The sequence below is a fragment of the Chiloscyllium punctatum genome, chromosome 5, assembly GCF_047496795.1.
Source record: "Chiloscyllium punctatum isolate Juve2018m chromosome 5, sChiPun1.3, whole genome shotgun sequence".
NCBI lineage: Eukaryota > Metazoa > Chordata > Chondrichthyes > Orectolobiformes > Hemiscylliidae > Chiloscyllium > Chiloscyllium punctatum.
The window spans coordinates 97,639,343-97,658,349 of record NC_092743.1 but is presented as its reverse complement, the minus strand read 5'-3'; the positions used below and the strand labels follow the sequence as shown (position 1 = coordinate 97,658,349).

The following is a 19,007-nucleotide window of genomic DNA, read 5'->3' as shown; positions in this document are numbered from 1 at the left end:
TGAACAACGTTCTGACTGGCTTTTATTTTGTATGTTATGTTATTCGCCACAAAGAATATTTGTAGTTGCCTATTTCAAAAATTTATAATGATAAATCTGATATGGTAAAATGTCAGAAGAGTGCATATTAAAATTCTTTTTGCAGCTAACCACATGAGGAAAGTACTAATCTGTTCCAGCCCATGGAAGGGAATTAAAAGATTGTAATCTTGACCCATCTGCGTGCCACTTATCAAGCTTTCAGAAAACTTCTCTAAGTAGTGCTTTATAAATTGCTTCCACCCCCCCCCCCAAAAAAACAGGAAAAATAAAAAGCCCACACAGAGAACTTATTAAAAGACCTTAAGCAATAGCATCACAGCATTCAACACTAGCTACTGGGAGTTGGTACAGAAGCAGTGCATTTTTATGGTTCACAGTCTGTGTTCCAGGCAATAATCTGTGTGCTGAATGTGTATTCTGAGTTTAGGAACTGATACCATCGATTGGTTGGAAGCATTGTGATGCTTTGGAAATGAAGAATAACACTGAGGCAGAAATACTTTTGTGATTTGAGTTCCAATGCATGCCTGAAAGGAACAGCCGCACAAATAATTCTGCAGAGCCTGCTGAAGGGAAAGTAGAATATTGAGTAGGCATTCAGAAGTATTATAATGGAAAGTGGCCTTTAATGATCAATGACCAGATTAAAGGTTCATTAATTACAAATTGCGGGCACCAAGAAATAGATGCAAAAAAAACCAACCAGAAAACCTTCGAGCAAGTCAGTTGGAACACACAATTTAAAAATCTTAACACATTTGGAACACTTTAAATGTTAAGCCTTTATATATTTGTACAAATAAAAAAAAAACAGATTGAAGAAGTCCAATGACCTTCATTATGTATTCATTATTAAGGACTTTATTTTTGGGGCTATTTTTGAAATAAATTTTCCACTCCTGTTGTTCAATTAATGTTTGACCCTTCAGCAGAGATGTAAATTAAATGACATTTCCTTGTTGTCCTGTGTTTAAAATACGACGTTAGTTGTGGATCATAAATGATGATCTTCATTCTGGAGCTAATTTATTCATTTAACAATTTCCCTCAAGAAGTTCCAGCAGAAGGCTCAGAAGCAAACTAAGCAGAAGAAATCAAAGTCGGCTGAATTTCTGATGGGTGAGCCTTGCTTGATGAGTTATTGCTCATAATTTGTGTAAGGATTAATTAACTAATTACAGACAAATGGCTGTAGGCTAAATTTTGCTTTTGCATGTCAGGGCGCAATTTGTAATTATTTTAATCATTTATTTTTTTAAGCTTCAGATTTAATTTTAACCTAATTGTGTTTTGGTGACATTTGAGGATGATGTGTTTGTCTGCATATTTGATAAGGGAATGTAAAAGGAATTAGGGGGAGAAATTTTTCCCGGTTGTCATTGTAATGTACTTTCTCATAATGTGCTACCCTGACCTCCTTGTTTTTTTTTTGACGGATGCAGTAAAAGACAACAGATCTGCTGCAGAAGGCATTGAAAATCCTGCTTTTAACATCAGCACCAGAAACCCTTCAGCACATCATAATTCAACAGAAAAAGAAATTAGACATGACAGACACAATGGCACCCTTGCAGTTCACCAACAAAAACTCCTGCTCCAAACCTATGATCAAGCAAGAGGTGAGGCTTCAGTCTTGATTATCCTCACAGTGACTGACAGTAATTTTGTTCTTGATCTAAACCTTGCATTCCAGTGTCTAAACCTCACATTCCAACTTCATATGTTGGAACAAGTTCCCATTCTGCGACTTGCAAAATGAGAGCAAATTGTTTGGAACTTGGGATATGTTCAGGAATTCTACTTGGAAACATGGAAGAAAAGCTTCCTTAGATTGGCCAGTAGCATACTTGATCTTGAATACCTTGCCTTCAGCCTTCTTAACTAATTCTTTAAAAAAGCACCTTGTGATTGAGATGATGAAAGTGGGAACCCTTTAGATAGCTGCATTTAACTTCACACACCTTTTCAAATGACCTTAATCACAGAGCTTACTTCAGTTCTCCTTTATTTCCAGACCAAATCCCTTAATTATTTTGCCAAAATGTTCATCTCAAACTGATAAAAAGTGCAATCATTGGATTAAAAAGGCTTACTCCTTCTAAAGCAAAATATGCTGAACTGTGACAGGTCATCTGATGAGTTATATTAATCTACAGATTAGGAATCTATCACAAATGTACTTTTTTCAAAAAGACCTTTTAGTTTTCAAATGTTTATGCTTCCTTGAGAAACATAAGCAATAGAAAAGGCATGACTGAATGCTGCCTATTGTTTTAGATCACACTTGTGAGAAATTTCTCTCTTTAAGAACGGTCAGTGTGCACTGTGAAATTTGTCATGGTATTACACTTTAGCTGTTTGTGTATTCTGGCAGACATGCTGGCTTGAAGATGTGTACTGTTCATCATAGCTGTCAGTAAAAAAATCACACGTTAAAATGGAATAATGAAAAAGAGACATCCTTTTTCCAACAGCAAAATGAAACCAAAGTAGCAAAAGGTAATCCTCAACAGATGTTTTCTATGATATAACATTATCTAATAAGTCTGATCTGGACATAATACTCAAAAGTAGGTACCTTACTGGATTACATTACAGTAGCCTTCCTATAAATGATGTATACACAATATTGACAAAGCTAATTTGAATAATTGTTCATAGCTCAATTACATACATTTCTACAAATAGTGTGAAACAGTGGTATTATGCATATTGCTGTAATAGATTCCTTAATCTTTTTCCTCCATTTTCTGGATAGTAATTACCATCTGCCACAAGACAGAATCTAACCGCCTCCCATTTACATTCAACAGCATTATCATCACTGAATCCCTACTGTCAACATTGTGAGGGTTACCAACCTTTTATAAGGCAGGACTGTGATGGGATACTTCCTACTAGACTGGATAAGGGCAGTTCCAATGATGCAGACAAACTCAATACTGTCAAGGACAAAGCAGCTTGCTTACTTGGCATCCCATCCACCACTTTTGTATTTACACCCCATCACTAACACACTGTGGCAGAAGTGGGCACCACTTATAAATGCACAATGCCAGATCTGCATCACCTTTCCAACCCATGACATTTACCCCTTAGAAGGACAAGGGAAGCAAATACATGGTAACACCATCATCTGCTGGTTCCCCTCCCAAGTCACGTGTTGCAGGCTCCCTCCAAGTTTTGTCTTGTATCTGCATCACTCTTCTTTCAAAGGTTGCCTTGTCAAAATTGTAAAACTCCCTTCCTGAACAGCACTGTGGATGTACCCACATCACACAAACTCCAGTAGTTCAAGAAGCTCACTACCCACCCACTCAATGACAGATAGGGATGGGCAATAAATGCTGGCCTAGCCAGCAACACCCACATCCCATCAACAAATAGATTCTTTTAATATTGGCATATGGAACGTGTAATGTTAGAAGATTGTCCGAACAGCTTTTAAAAATAAATACAAGCTACATTAGGGCCTCTAATTCTTTTGCAAAAAACAAAAACATTATTTCAAACCATTCAGTGCCAATCTATTTTTTAGAATAAGGGAGAATGATCAATTTTACAGTTTGGGTGATTGATGTCAAAACTATACAGGTGAACTCCTACATTGTCAAAACTCTTAAGCATGTTCTTGCATGGATGAAAATTGGATATCATATTGTAGAGAAATTCTGTAGCACATTTGCAAATGCTTTGAAAATGTTTTCCATATACTCTTTGATTAGTTTATTGAAATTTGAGGCTTTGATAAAACATGAGTGCTGGATTCATCAAGAAGTGCTTCATTTAGTCAATTAAGGAGTGAATTTGGAAGAAATAATGTCCAGCTGGCCATTTTATGAATTGTTCATGTTTATTTTAAACAGTCCAACATATTTTCTCTTCCTCTAAGGATTTAAACTTCCATCTCCAATGTTCCTCTAACACAGACCTTCTGGAAGCTAAGAAGTAAACCAAGCAGTGGAGTCATCTTCCTGCTGGGAAGGAACTCCAGTTTTAATAAAACAACTGCCAAATTAATGCATTGTGCCATTTTTGATGGCGCAAGTACCCTTTATTCAGCAGATCCAACTTTCGGTTTGGTCTTTGATCTGGTTTATGAAGAAGGACAAAAAGAGAAATTAGTTACAACTGATGGCTGACAAGAAATACTATCTCTGTTATTTTCCTTGTATCCAATTAAATTTTCCCTTTGAAAATAATACTCAGCAGCGTAAATGTGTTTCTGACTGATAAATAGAAGGTATGTCACTAACAGTGGTGTGATACAATAAATATTCCCACAAGTAAGATAGATTGAATAAGTGTCATCTCATACTGTGACAGTTATAGGCTGCATTTATACTGTCAGCTTTGTGGTGCTGTGAAATGTGACAATATCACTCCAGAATCAAGATCTGATCTGATTTCAGGATGTTGCAATGTTAGACCCCTTGGGCTTGATATTTTATGGACTACAACTCCAATACTATGTCAAGATGAGTTGAAATAGTACTCTGGGAGTTCACTGGACCTCCTGGGCAATGTAGAAACTTAAGCTCAATTTTAAAAATGTTCTGACAAAGTGGCTGAACCTGTATGTGCAGTGAAGAAATCTTAGATTTAGTGACGAGGAATGGAACTTGATGTATGTACCCACAGGCAGAGCTTTATCATGTGTGAAAGGAGTGGGGTTCATGTCCATGGATGCTGTAAACCATTCTCTGTGGCTACAGAGGGGCCATGTAACTACAAACTTAGTGTAAATGAAGCTAGTTGAAAATGTCAGTATTTTCTAATATGGTTAGAGCACATTAATATTGGATGCAAGGCCACATTATTACAGGATACTTTTACCGGTGGGAAACTGAGTTTTTTTATTCTTGCTGGTCTTTTTCGCACATTGCTGCTCTGTTTGATAAAATGCAAGCAACATCTATCCAGCGATGTTGTTAGAAGCCAGTGTGTCTCTGTGTTGTTCTGTGGAGTTCATTAAATTGAATTACCGTTATTATAATATTATCATTTTATGAAAAATAATTGAACATTTGTGAGGTGAAACCATGTTGCACAATATTAGGAAAAAATATGATTGAAGGTTTGTATGAACCGAGGAGTGTAACCATATGGCCTATTGAAACTGCTTCACCATTCAGTGACTTAAACTTCACCTTTGACTTAAACTCCACTTTCCAGCCTGCTGTCCATACTTGACTCCTTTGACTTGGGGAGTGTTCAAGATGCTGTTGAGTACTTAAGTATAAAATCTGTACTGAAGCTGTAGCGCAGTACTGCGAGAGTGTTGCACTGTCAAAAGTACTGACCTTTGGATCAGGATTTAAAGCAAGGCCCCGTTTACCTTTCAGTTGGGTATGATCTCCTGGTATTATTTTGAAGAAGGTGTCCTGGCTGACGTGTATTTTTCAATCAATGCCGCAAAAACATAGGATTTGCTCATTATCACATTGCTGTTTATGTGGGAGTGTGTTATGTGCAAATTGGTCTGCTGCAATTCCTACATTACGACAGCGACAACATGTCAAAAAGTATTCCGTTGGCTGTAAAGTGCTTTGAGACATCTGGTGGTCATGAAAGGTGCTATAGAAATTCAAGTCTTTTTTTAAAAAGGGAATACTAATAGTGCAGAGTTCAATATGAATCCGTTAGAATCTTATTGTGGGACTGTATTTTGGGAAACTGTAGTTCAGGTTTCTGCAATGCAGTTGAGGTTTTATGAATGTGTATGTACCTGTTGTTCTATTATCTCTGTCAGGTTCGGATTACCTTTAGTGCAGTGCATATGGCTTTTATGCTTCCCATCTATTTATCTTTAAAGGATTTCAGTTTTCCTTTTGTTCTGGGTATCCATAGATGATTTGGCATAAAAAGTCCAATATCAACATTTGCCAAAACCTAACAGTTGAGGATTTGACTAACAGCAAAGGCTTCAGGTGGACGTAGATAGGCGAATGGGACAGAAAATGACAGATGGTTATTGAAGATTTGTGGGAAGAAATGTGAGATAATATGTTTTGAGAGGAAAATGAGAAAGTAGGTACACCCTCAGTGGAAAGGTCCTAATGATAGTGAATAACTAAGGAGGTCTTGGTTGATGTGTCATGTGTGAAAATCCTTGCAATCCTAGGTATGAAGTCAGTGATGGAAGGATGGAGGAAGGCATCACTCACGTTTGCTAAGGAGTCTTGATTCTGCTTTGCTCCAGTGACAAAGTCATTTGATGCCTTCTCCATTTGAGTCTGCCCAAGGTTGTGTTTTTCCCATGTATTGGGATCATTTTCTGAGTGTTGAAGTTAATATTTAATATGTTGAACTTTAATATTTAAGTCTGGGAGATTGTGCGTGTGGGTTCACGTACTCGGTTGGCTACAGAGCACTGTAAAATATGAGTAGATAAAGATATCAAAAAAAGGCAAAAGCATTTTGCATTTATAAATGAGGATGCTGAGTACACAGCTGAATTTTAACTTAATAATGAGTTTTTGTCAGGTGCTGGTTGACTTTGGTGATGGGGTTGGGGATCACTGCTGTGGAGGGGGTGAAATGAAATGAAATCTTTCTTCCCCTTCCCAACTTGTCATAGAGTCATAGAGATGTACATCATGGAAACAGACCCCTCGGTCCACCCGTACATGCCGACCAGATATCCCAACACAATCTAGTCCCACCTGCCAGCACCCGGCCCATATCCCTCCAAACCCTTCCTATTCATATACCCATCCAAATGCCTCTTAAATGTTGCCATTGTACCAGCCTCTGCCACTTCCTCTGGCAGCTCATTCTATACCCGTACCACCCTCTGTGTGAAAAAGTTGCCCCTTGGGTCTCTTTTATATCTTTCCCCTCTCACCCTAAACCTATGCCCTCTGGTTCTGGACTCCCCCACGCCAGGGAAAAGACTTTGTCTATTTATCCTATCCATGCCCCTCATAATTTTGTAAATCTCTATAAGGTCACCCCTCAGCCTCCGATGCTCCAGGGAAAACAGCCCCAGCCTCTCCCTGTAGCTCAAATCCTCCAACCCTGACAACATGTCCTTAAAGTTTCTACTCATTGCTTTAGCTGAGCAAGAAATTAATTGTGATCAATCTGATCCAAAAAGGTGTGCCATGACATTAAATACGTTAATGAGATTGTAAGCCTCATTAAGATTCAGCTTTTGAAATTTAAATGCTTTCTCCAGTATCGAGTGCCTGGTGACATATTACTTCTCCTTTCGTGAAAACCTGGACTCTTAGACATAGGAGCAGCCCATTGAGTCTGCACCAGAAAACAAACACCAAAATAGAATCAACCCATGTATTCAGCTGAAACCAGGTTCAGGAGTTAAGTGCCTTCTCTGCGTCTACCCTCCAGGGATCCAGATACTTGACTGAGGAGCCTCTGTGATTTAACCACCTCTCCCAAAGCTCTTCCATCTAGGTTTTTGGTCTAACTAGCCCCATCCAAAAAATTCCTGATATGATGAGAGAGTTGAGATATCCTGGAACTATTTTCGCCAGAACAGAGAATATTAAAATGAGATTTTGTATAGTGTTTAAAAAATGAAGAATTTTGATGGAGTGAGTAGGCAAGTAGTATTTCCTCAGTTTGGGGATCTGATGATAAGGACTTATTGATCTAGAATATTTACTAAGAACTTGTGGAGACAGATGAGATGACGTTCCTTTATTCAGAGTTATTGGAACATTGCATGCTTTAGGAAAAGATTGTGTTTGAGATCACTGAAGCAGCTTTTAAGAGAGACATTCTCTTCTCTCTATAAAAACCTATCACCACTACCCCCCACCTCCACCCACCTATCTCACTGTCAGCTGCCTCACCTCCCAACCCCACCCCCCTTCCATTTATCTCTCCACCCCCGAGGCTCCCAGTCTCATTCCTGATGAAAGGCTTTTGCCCAAAACATCGGTTTTCTTGTTCCTCAGACGCTGCCTGACCTGCTGTATTTTTCCAGCACCAATTCTTGACTCTAATCTCCAGCATCTGCAGTCCTCACTTTCGCCTCAATGTAGGGGAGAACCAAGTCAATGGGATTAGTAGTGGGTTGTCCAGCAACGACCTGGTGCAAGCATCATGTCTGTGTTTAAGTTACACATTTCCGTGATTCTAAAATGGGAATTATAATGATAACTAACAAATCTCCCTGCTATTTCTCCCTATGAAACAAAGTAGTACCAATATAGTATTCATTGATGCCAACCACTTATTGATTTGCAGAGGAGGTTAACTCGGCTGTGAGTTTTTGTCAATGTGTCTTCATGTGGCTGTAAAGGTCAATATTCAACCTGCTGATTTTGGGAATGTGGGGTAGAAGGTCACATGAGGTAATGGGATCAAGAATGCAAGATTTTAAATCCTTTACTTTCTTCCTCTGCCACCATTCTGCCTCATTATAAAACTGTTAGATCTTGAAGTATGATACAGTTTGATGGACAAATTATTGCCATTCTGAATGATTGGTAGCAAACGTCTCCCAATCTTTTTGGTTCAATGCTGTTGTGCTTCAGTGAGAACTTCAGATTGTCCTTGAAGCATTTTCTTTCTCTTCCCCTGGAACCTTGGCCATTTGACTGTTGAGAGAATAGCACCTTGTTCACCCATGTGGACACAATAACCAGACAATTAAGCTGATTTTGTAGGCCTTAATACTTGTGGTCCTGGCTTTAAAAAGTAAGAATGACAGTGTTACTTGAGGATCTTCGGGAGAGCTCTATCAGTCAAATTACGTTTCAGCACCTGAGGCAAAATGAAGAGTTTTCCTATTTATGGTGAACATTAAACACTGAAATATGAGTGATCCATTCAAATCACATGGGGAATGCTGGCTCACTCATCAGCACTGCTGCCTCACAGCGCCAGGGACCCAGATTTGATTCCAGCCTCGGGCGACTGTCTGTGTAGAGTTTGCATGTTGTCCTTCAGTCTGCATGAGTTTCCTCCAGGTGCTCCGGTTTCCTCCCACAGTCCAAAGATGTGCAGGTTAGATGGATTGGCCATTTTAAATTGCCCAGTATTGTCCAGAGATGGGCAGGCTAGATGGATTAGCCATTGGAAATACAGTGTTATATGGTAGGGGGAATGGGGCTGGATGGGATGCTCTTTGGAGAGTTGGTATGGACTTGATAGGCTGAATGGTCTGCTTCCACACTGTAGGGATTCTGAAATCCATTAACTTTGATTTTTCTCCTACTGCCTGACTTCAGGTGGACAGGGTCCAGCATTTTACAACGTCTAGAGAATTGGCTTGTCAGCATTCCCAGCCGTTGCCCAACAATGGATGCAGATATTTTAACAATGGGGCCATAATATTGTGATGTTTTATATGTATTTTTCTTTGTTTTTTCTGCCTTGTTTACATTTTGCAGCTGTCACACCTATAGAAAATTTATATCCCCTGTTGCCAGCTGTTAGAGAGAGGGCGTAAATGGATTTAAAGGGCCCAGCAGTACTTTCTATGCATTCAATGAAGTTTATTTCTCATCTTCATTTCATTACTTCTTGCTATAGGAAATTGCTTGACTGTCTACCTTTTTGTATATTTTCATGTAGCAATCTCATGTGCCAACCTACTGTCCCTGCTATCTCTAGGCTTCCTATTCCAGCAAGTCTGCCTATTCCAGCCTTCAATATATTCGGTGAGCATTCACAACCATTTCTGGGTTAGAGAATATCAAAGCTTCACAGTCCTTTGGTGAAACCTCTTTGCATCTTAATTCTAAATGGCTAACCTTTCTCCTTGGACTGTGTCTCCATGTTCTAGATCTCTGAGACAGGGGAAGCAACAATTAAGCTCCTTCAGAACATTGAATGCTTCAATGAGATCTCCTCTCGTTCCTCTAAGTGAAGAGAATATGGGCCTAATGTACATAATCTCTCATCATAAGACAGTCCTAGCATCTCAGAAACAAATGTAATGAGATTTCTCTGTACTAAACTGTACTAATGTTACTTTCAGAAATGAGAGGAGGGTTTCATTATTTAGTTTGTTAATATTTTAGTATCAGATACAATTGAATAAATGGAGAGCGGCAAGTTACAAATTGAAGCCCACAGCAGTCATCTGCCCTTTTATTTCCCTCTTCACTTCTATTTGTTCCCTGCCTAATACAGAGCTCCACTGTTTACTCTTTAGAGGGATTTCTACCTGCCACTAATATCTCATGGCTATTGTAGGTCATCTCACCCTGGAGAATGAATGGTGAGAGAACCAATTTAGCTTCCCTAACTGTGAGGCAGATGCAGAGTGCAGCACATTTAAAGGATATTATGTCCATCTAGCTCTGTACCATCTGCTTCAAGAAGTACTCTAGTTAATCTCACCTCCATTCCTTGCCCATGTGACTGCAGTTATTATCCTTCTACTGGTTATCAAACTACTTTTGAAGGCTACTAATGCACCTGTTTATGTCCCTCGCATGCATTGTATTCCAAGTCCTAACCAACGAAAACATCATGAAGCTAGTGGACCTGTGCCTCACCACCCACTTCACCTTCAACAACATAATCTACAAACAAACCAACGGCAGACCCGTGGGATCTCCGCTATCAGGATTCATAGCGGAAGCGGTAATGCAAAGACTAGAACAAACAGCTCTACGAACCATCAAACCAAAAATCTGGGTCTGCTATGCAGATGACACCTTTGCCATCACAAAATGAAAGAAGATAGAAGAGACATTTAACATCATCAACAACACCATCACAGGCATAAAGTTCACCCAGGAGGAAGAAACCGACAACAAACTCGCATTCCTGGACGTCACAGTCAAAAGAAAGGACAAGGGAGACCTACAAACCTGCATATACAGAAAACCGACAAACACTGACCACATACTCAACCACACCAGCAACTATCCCAACACACACAACGGAAGCTGTATCAGAACACTATTCTAACAAGCTACCACACACTGCAGCACAGACGAACTTCAGAAAACAGGAGAACCACCTATACAATGTATTCAAGAAGAACGGATACTCAAAAAATACAGTCCGCAGATTCCTCAAGAACAAACCACGACAAGCAGACCAAATACAGCCAGAAACCCTAACCACCTTACCATACATCAAAGAAGTTTCAGAAATGACAGCCAGACTGCTAAGACCCCTCTGAATCCTAGTAGCACACAAACCCACCAACACTCAAACAAAAACTAACAAACTTAACAGACCCAGTACGACCCATGGACAAAACCAACGTCATCGACAAAATTCCATGCAAGGACTGCCACAAACACTACGCAGGACAAACAGGAAGAAAGTTAGCCACCAGGATACATGAACACCAGCTAGCCACAAAAAGACACGACCCTCTCTCCCTCGTAGCCCTACACACGGATGAAAAAAACCACCACTTCGACTGGGACAACACATCTATCCTGGGACAGGCTAAGCAAAGACATGCCAGAGAATTCCTAGAGGCCTGGCACTCTAACCACAATGCCATAAACAAACACATAGATCTAGATGCCATCTATCAACCCCTCAGAAAACAAACAGGAAATGACATCACCACAAACCCCAGGAACCCCATCCAGGACAAACATATAAGTTGAAAGCAGGAGACAACAGCTTCGCTTCACTTGGAGGTCGCCACTGATGATGTTACCTAGCCAGGTAATGAAACGTCTGGATATCAAACCTATAGCTCAGCGAGCAAACCTACACCCTAAGTCCTAACCACTTGCGTAAAATGTATTTCCTCGTGTTATCTCTGCTTGTTTTGCCATTCACTTTAGATCTGTTAGCTAAAGTTAATGAGCCACCAGCCATTGACCAGTTTCTCCTTATTTACTCTATATAACCATTGCATTATTTCAAATACTTACATCAAATTCACTCTAAGGAGAACAATCCAATGGTTCTGCAGTCTATCCATGTAATTTTAATCCCTCATTTCCTGGAGCTATTCTAATAAGTCTGTTCTGTACTGTCTCCAAAGTTTTCACGTCCCTTTTATAAAATGTGATTTGACTTTTTAAAAAAATGAATTTGATTTATTACTGTCACCTGTACCAAAGTGTTGCCTTATGTGCTTAAAGGAGATCATAGTATACAAGTGCCTCAGGGTAACAGAACCGAGTGCAGGATACAGTGTTACAGCTGTTGAGAAGGCCATATTCTTCGTGACCTGCAACACATTGTCAATGAGGATGAGCACCTTACCAAGACCTTTCCCACACCTCCACTACTTGCCTTTAAACAACCGCCAAACCTCAAACAGATCGTTGTGCGTAGCAAGCTGCCCAGCTCTCCGGACAACTCCATATAACCCTGTCACGTTCGGTGCTGCAAGACGTGTCAGAGTGTGGATGTAGATACCACCATTACACGTGGTACCTCCCACCTTGTACATGGCAGGTACTCATGTGAATCAGCCAACGTTGTCTACCTTATACGTTGCAGGCAAGGATGCCAGGAGGCATGGTACATTGGGGAAACCGAGCAAAGGCTATGACAATGGATGAATGGGCACTGCACAACAATCAACAGACAGGAGGGTTCCCTCCCAGTTGGGGAACACTTCAGTGGTCCAGGACATTTGGCCTCGGACCTTCAGGTGACCATCCTCCAAGGTGGACTTCGGGACAGGCAGTAGAGAAAAGTGGCCGAGCAGAGGCTGATAGCTAAGTTTGGTACCCATAGGGAGGGCCTCAACTGGGACTTTGGGTTCATGTCACATTACAGGTGACCACCATTGCACTATACACACACACAGATACTCCTACACACACACAGACACTCCTATACACACATACACACAGACACACATATACACAGACGTGCACACAGACACCCACACACATCCTTACAGACACACACACTCCCACATGCACCCCTTCTCAGACTTAAGACACTCTGCACTCACTACACACACACATACACTTTCTCACACTCACAACCCCCAACCCAGACACACACGCACACACACACAGACAGACAAAGACCCACATGCACACATATATTTTGAGGGGTGAATTTGTACTTTTAGGGTTACATTGTACTTTGCTCAAAAACTGCATGCATTTATGTAGAACTCTGAGCTCAAAAACTGCATGAATTCATGTTATCTCACTTTTTAGATTGATTCTAATCTAAAGATCATGGTATGACAGAGAACACAGGGGGCCAACACCTTCAACATATTGTCTAGCTATCACTATTGTTAACAGCTAACCCGAGAACGCAACTTTTTAAAAAAAAGGTTTTGTGATTTACACATGAAAGAAGTGAAACTATCACAGTATTCTAACAGATGAAAGGCTTAACAGACAATCAAGTTTTCAATGTATAATTTCAATTACATCACACTGTAAATTTTTGCTATAAATTCTGTGTGTTAGGATTGAGTCCTCCACTATCATCTGATGAAGGAGCGTTGCTCCGAAAGCTAGTGTGCTTCCAATTAAACCTGTTGGACTATAACCTGGTGTTGTGTGATTTTTAACTTTGTACACCCCAGTCGAACACCAGCATCTCCAAATCAGAGAGAGATCAACATTCATGTTTAAGAGGCCCATTTAAAAGTCTGATAACAGTGGGGAAGAAGCTGTTCGGGAATCTGTTTGTACATGTATCCAAACTTTTAAATCTTCTGCTGATGGAAGAGGGTGGAAGGGAGTATAATCGGGGTGGGACGGGTCGTTGACTGATTGGACGCATTCTTCCAACTCGTGCAGCGCTAGTGTTTTAGATCGGGGTTTGGTTTAAGTCGCTGGATTTTGTTCTCTGTCTCCAATTTAAAAACCCATGATCCAATGTACATTATTAGCTGTCTTTTTTTTAAGCAAAACCTGTTCCACCTTCTTCAAAGATTTGTGCACAAGCACAGTTGATTCTCACTCTTCTTGCACACCCTTTAAAATTCGACTGTTAACCTTGCCTTGTCTTTCTTTCCTTCCTTCCTACCAAAATGTATCTACCTGCCATGTGTTTTATCTGCAATATATCTCCCCCTTCCCATCCTGCTGCCATTTCAGTAGACTGGCTGTGTCCTATATTTTGATCGCTGTGTTTCCCTGTTCTGTGCCATCTACAAATTCCAAAACTGTTCTCTGTAACTTGAAGTTCAAGTCATTAAAGTACATCAAAAAGTAAAGGGTCCTAATATTGACCATTGACGAACTCTGCTCTCTATTTCACTGCAGTTAAAACAACAGCCGTTCAGCTCAATACATTTTCTATCTCTTATGTTGCTTCATTTGTTACATGGGTTTCAATTTTGTTAACCAGCCTAATTTATGGTACTTTATTAAATATGTTTTAAAATATTGATGCATAATATCAACTATACAGCTCTCATCCAATTCCTCCGTTACTTTAACAGACATCCAATGCTATAAAGCCCAAATTTCTGTATGCAACTCACAATTAAGACACTAACAATTTAAAGCAACAATTCTGATATTGTGTGTAGGACTTTTACTAGAATGGACATCTCTGAATGGGCAATGGCTGTTGGCCCAACCAGTGACACCCACGTTCCCTGAATGAAGAAAACAAAATGCCAGTCTTTGGAATTGGCACTGTTGCCTTCCTCCATTTTCTGCTGTTGCTTTTATTCTTTGGATCAACGTCCTGTCAGTGTTAGAAAAGTGTCACCCTGCTACCTGCAACCTTACTTTTCCATCAGCTTCTGTGAAACCAGGATCGCCAAGTGTCATGCATCAGATGCATTTGACGCTTTTTCCAAGACAACCAAATTTCTCATTTGCGGTGGAGAAACCTTCTTATGCAGCCTGGCCCCTGCTGCTGCTATTGACCTTTAAATCTTGCAAGAACACGTTACTTAATGCAGTCAACAGCTCCATTCCAGAATGTGTGCTGTTTCAATCCACAATGTTCTCATTAAGTCAATTTCACTGCACCCATGCAATTGCACTTCTTAGAGCGATGATAGCGTGGAGAAGACCGCCCAGATTACTAAGTAATAGGACCAATTCAAAATATTAATTTTAAATTGTAACAAAAACAATTGAAGAGATGAAGAATTTCAGAAAGATTATCTGAAAGACATCTGCACCAAAACATTGCATGTACCACAAAGCAAGAGAAAATTTGCTTTCACCAATAAATGATACCTGAATAGATTCTTGGTAACCCCACAGTTGTTCTCAGAATTGCTCACATTGCTGTCGTGTGTTCTCTAAAGGTGCACTATTCCAGGATATTTGGTCAAAATATCTTGATGACAAATCAGTTTTGCCTTCAATCAGCCTGTTGTTAGGAATGTAAATTGTCCTTTGACTCCAAATTTTGTTTTAGTTTCGTGTTAACTTTTCGAACACCTAAAAATATTCCTAGGTTTTTGCTGCTCTTTGTACATTCCAAACATTGTTACAAAATTACAATTGCACCCAGTCCAGTCCACCCCATTGTTGGGTTTCCTGCATTTACCTGTTAGTTCATGAAAACAGCCTCATTAACAAATGAGTTATTTTATACGCAAAGTCTTAAATTTGCTGTGGGTAGCGTGTGTATGTGCTCAACAATAATGGTTGAAATTGCTCACTGTATTGCTTTTGCAGGACCATTAGCACATCTTATGTTAACCTGGAGTGATGGAGAGAAATTTCAAACAGCTAGGTGGAAGAAGACAGTATTGGACTGAATGTCCTGTATCTGAGCTGAGAATTCTATGCAGAACTGTTCAAATGCAATGATCTCACGATGCAATTTTAAAGCTCCCATTAGGAAATAGAAATTTTTTGAAAAGTTAACATTAATTTTTAACATAATTAATTCCCATTAAAGATACAAAATGGTACTTAAAAGAAAATATGAACGATTGCGTGTGCATTAAAAGCCACTCCATCCTTAAGTCAGTAACGTGAGCACTCAGCATATGGTGAAGACATAAGTGGTGTTTTAATTGAATGCAAGTATGCAGGGCTGCCGTTAGGAGAGCAGACTGTTTTGTTTTGCAGCAGAGACAGCAAGGGTTGTTTCCTACTGGGAAGAACAGCAGTGCTAGATGTAATAGCTTAGTGGTGTTATTACAGTACATAAGCCTTTGATTAGAACACAGACTGAAGGAGTTCCCAGCTGGATTTAGCCGCCTGGCCTCTCTGAAGCACTTGTTACTCGTTGACAGATATAGAAATGAAGTTTTAAAAACATTTGGATTTTCGGTTTGTTTTTCTTTATTGAGTCCTGATAGCAACGTGACTTCTACAACCCTTATTTACTGCTGCTATGTATTTTGTGACTGGAGTCCAGAATGCAGCTGTGTGGGATAACAGATTTGATGCACTTTACCTTCAAAAGCGCTATTGATATGTGAAAATTGGTGGTTGTTTACATCTACCTGCTTTTGTACAATATTTAGAGGTCACAGTTTGGAAATTATACTTACATGCCCTGGTCGACCCAGGGACCACTTTTCTTCCTCTCAATTTGCTCAAAGAGCCCTTTCGGAAACAATAACTTTGCCGCATAATTTTAAAAGTTCTGCTGTGTTTTTGTTCCACTGTTATCACCAACCAATACAGTGCTACTGGCCTGACAATCCAAATTTGTCTTTGATCTGCCCCTGCATGTCTCTAGGCAACCAGGGGACACCAGCGTGGTGACTCAATGTCGTCATGCTGCTCTCCCAGCTCAGTGCTTGCGTGATCAGATTGAGAAGTGTTTTGAGATCTGCAGCATGGTAAATGCTAAATTGAGCTCAGATCTCTCCAGCAGCCAGTTAATATCAGAGGCATGCCATGGACACAATGGGAAATGTAATATTGGAATGATATTTGTAAAGAAACCAGGTACAGTCTAAGTGCAGAGCTGATCAATAGTGTCCCAAGCTGCACTATTTCAGTTGTAGTTCTTCCATTATATAAGCTTCAAGTGATCAGTTAAATTGTATTTTAGCATAGTCAGAAAGGTCAAGATATTTTAAACCACAAAGATAATGGTTGCACTGCAGATACAAAGCAGTCTTTTGTGGTTTTAAAGATTAAAATCTATTCTGGACCAAATTCACCTTTTCAGTGGCTAAGTGGTTGTTTGTAATATTCTGAGACTCAGGTCCATTCATTTGTCAGACTGTGCTTGGATTTTGATGGAATTCTGGTTGTGGTGCCTGGCAGATGCTGGGCCCATTACAAAGTGAATGCACGAATCGTGAAGCTCATTCACTTCAAATGTAAAGTGCTCATACGTAGGAAACATTACTTCCAGTGAAAATAAAGTTGAAGCAAAAATACAAATGCTGGAAAAGCTCAGCAGGACTGGCAGCATCTGTGGATTAAAAAAGAATCTGAGTTAATGTTTTGGGTCCAGTGACTCTTCCACGGAACTGAGGCAGTTGTGGAAAAGTTGCTTTTTATACAGAAGATAGGATGGGAGGAGGGGAGTAATAAGTAAATGATACATGAAGATAGACCCCAAAGAGAGAGAAGAACAGTTGGATAAAGAAGTCACCAACAGTCAGCTGAGGAGAATGAATAGCTGCCAATGGGGACTGTTGTAGCTAACAATGGGTTGTGTGTAATGGAAGACCATGTGATAGCAACTCCTGGTGTGTGGTGGGGGGGGGGGGAAGGGGGGGAATGCTGGAGGTGGAGGGGGGGTGGTGGAGGGTTGGGGTAAGGACATGGGAGAAGGTACCACATGCCCTAAAATTGATGAACTCTATATTGAGACCAGAGGCTGTAGAGTTCCAAAGCGGAAAATGAATTGCTGTTCTTCCAGTTTGCGCTGAGCTTTGCTGGAGCACTGTAGCAAGTCTGAGACAGAGATGTTGGCCATGGAACAAGGTGGTGTGTTTAAGTAGCAGGCAACTGGAAGCATAGAGTCTTTTTTTGTGGACAGAATGTAGTCTGTGAACTATCAGGAAACCAGTCTATGCTTCAATTCCCCAGTGTAGATGAGATCACATCGTCAATTAATGCAATAGACTAGATTAAGTGAAGTGCAGGTAAAGTTCTGCTTCACCTGGAAGGTATATTTGGGCACTTGGATACTGAGGAGGGAGGAAGTAAATGGACTGATGTTCCATCTTCTGTGATTGTAGGATAACGTACCATGTAGCTGTGGGAGATTGTTGGGAGGGAAGGAGGAGTGAACCTGGGCATCTGGAGGGATTGGTCCTTGCGGAAGGCGGACAAGGAAGAGGAGGGTAGAGGAATATATTTGGTGATGGCTTCCAACTGGAGGTGGTGGTAATGCCAACTAATGTTCCTCTGGATATAGATGCTGGTGGGATGGTAGGTGAGGACAATGCAGACCCTGTCATTGTTGTGGAAGGAAAGAGATGGAGTGAGGGCTGAAGTCCGGATGATTGATTGGACCGGATTGAAGGCCCTGCCAACATAGCGCTGGGGAATCCTTGGTTGGGGAAGAAGGCAGACATTTCAGAGGTCCCCATGTTGATGTTGGTATCATCAGAACAGTTGCGACTGAGACTGAGGAACTGGGAGAATGGAATACAGTCTTTCCAGGAAGCAGGGTGTGAGGATGTATAATCTAGGTAACTGTGGGAGTTGGTGAATTTTATAGTGGATATTGGTGGCCAAGCTCTCCATAGAAATGGAAACAGAGGTGTCAAGGAAGGGAAGGGAAGAATTGGACATGGACCAGGTGAAGGTGAGGATGGGTGGAAATTGGAAGTGAGTTTGAAAAACCTTTCCAATTCCGAATGAGAGAGGGAAGTAGCACTGATGATATCATCGACATACTGGTGAAAGAGTTGTGTGTGCTGGCTGGAATAGGACTGGAACAAGGAAAACCCCATGAAGAAACAGGCATATCTGGGGCCTATGTGGGTACCCATGGCCACCCGTCCAAACTTAAGAGAGTGAGAGGAGTTAGAAGAGAAGTTGTTGAGGGTGGGGACATGCTGGGCCAGGCAGAGGAGGTGGTGGTGAGTGGGTCATTTCAGACCTTTATTCCAGAAAGGAGCGGAGAGCCCTGAGACCATCTGGCGGGGGATGCATGTGTAAAGGGGTTGCACATCCATGGTGGAGAGGAAG

At 40.6% G+C, this 19,007-nt stretch overlaps 1 protein-coding gene across 1 annotated transcript in view; it reads left to right on the top strand.

Moving 5' to 3' along the window:
• Positions 1–19,007, top strand: part of ofcc1 (orofacial cleft 1 candidate 1) — a 306,357-nt gene that overhangs the window by 21,900 nt on the left and 265,450 nt on the right. The window contains exons 3-4 of the mRNA XM_072570820.1: positions 1,095–1,161; positions 1,485–1,661. Coding sequence (XP_072426921.1) covers positions 1,095–1,161; positions 1,485–1,661 — 244 coding nt within the window. The remainder of the gene's footprint in view (positions 1–1,094; positions 1,162–1,484; positions 1,662–19,007) is intronic.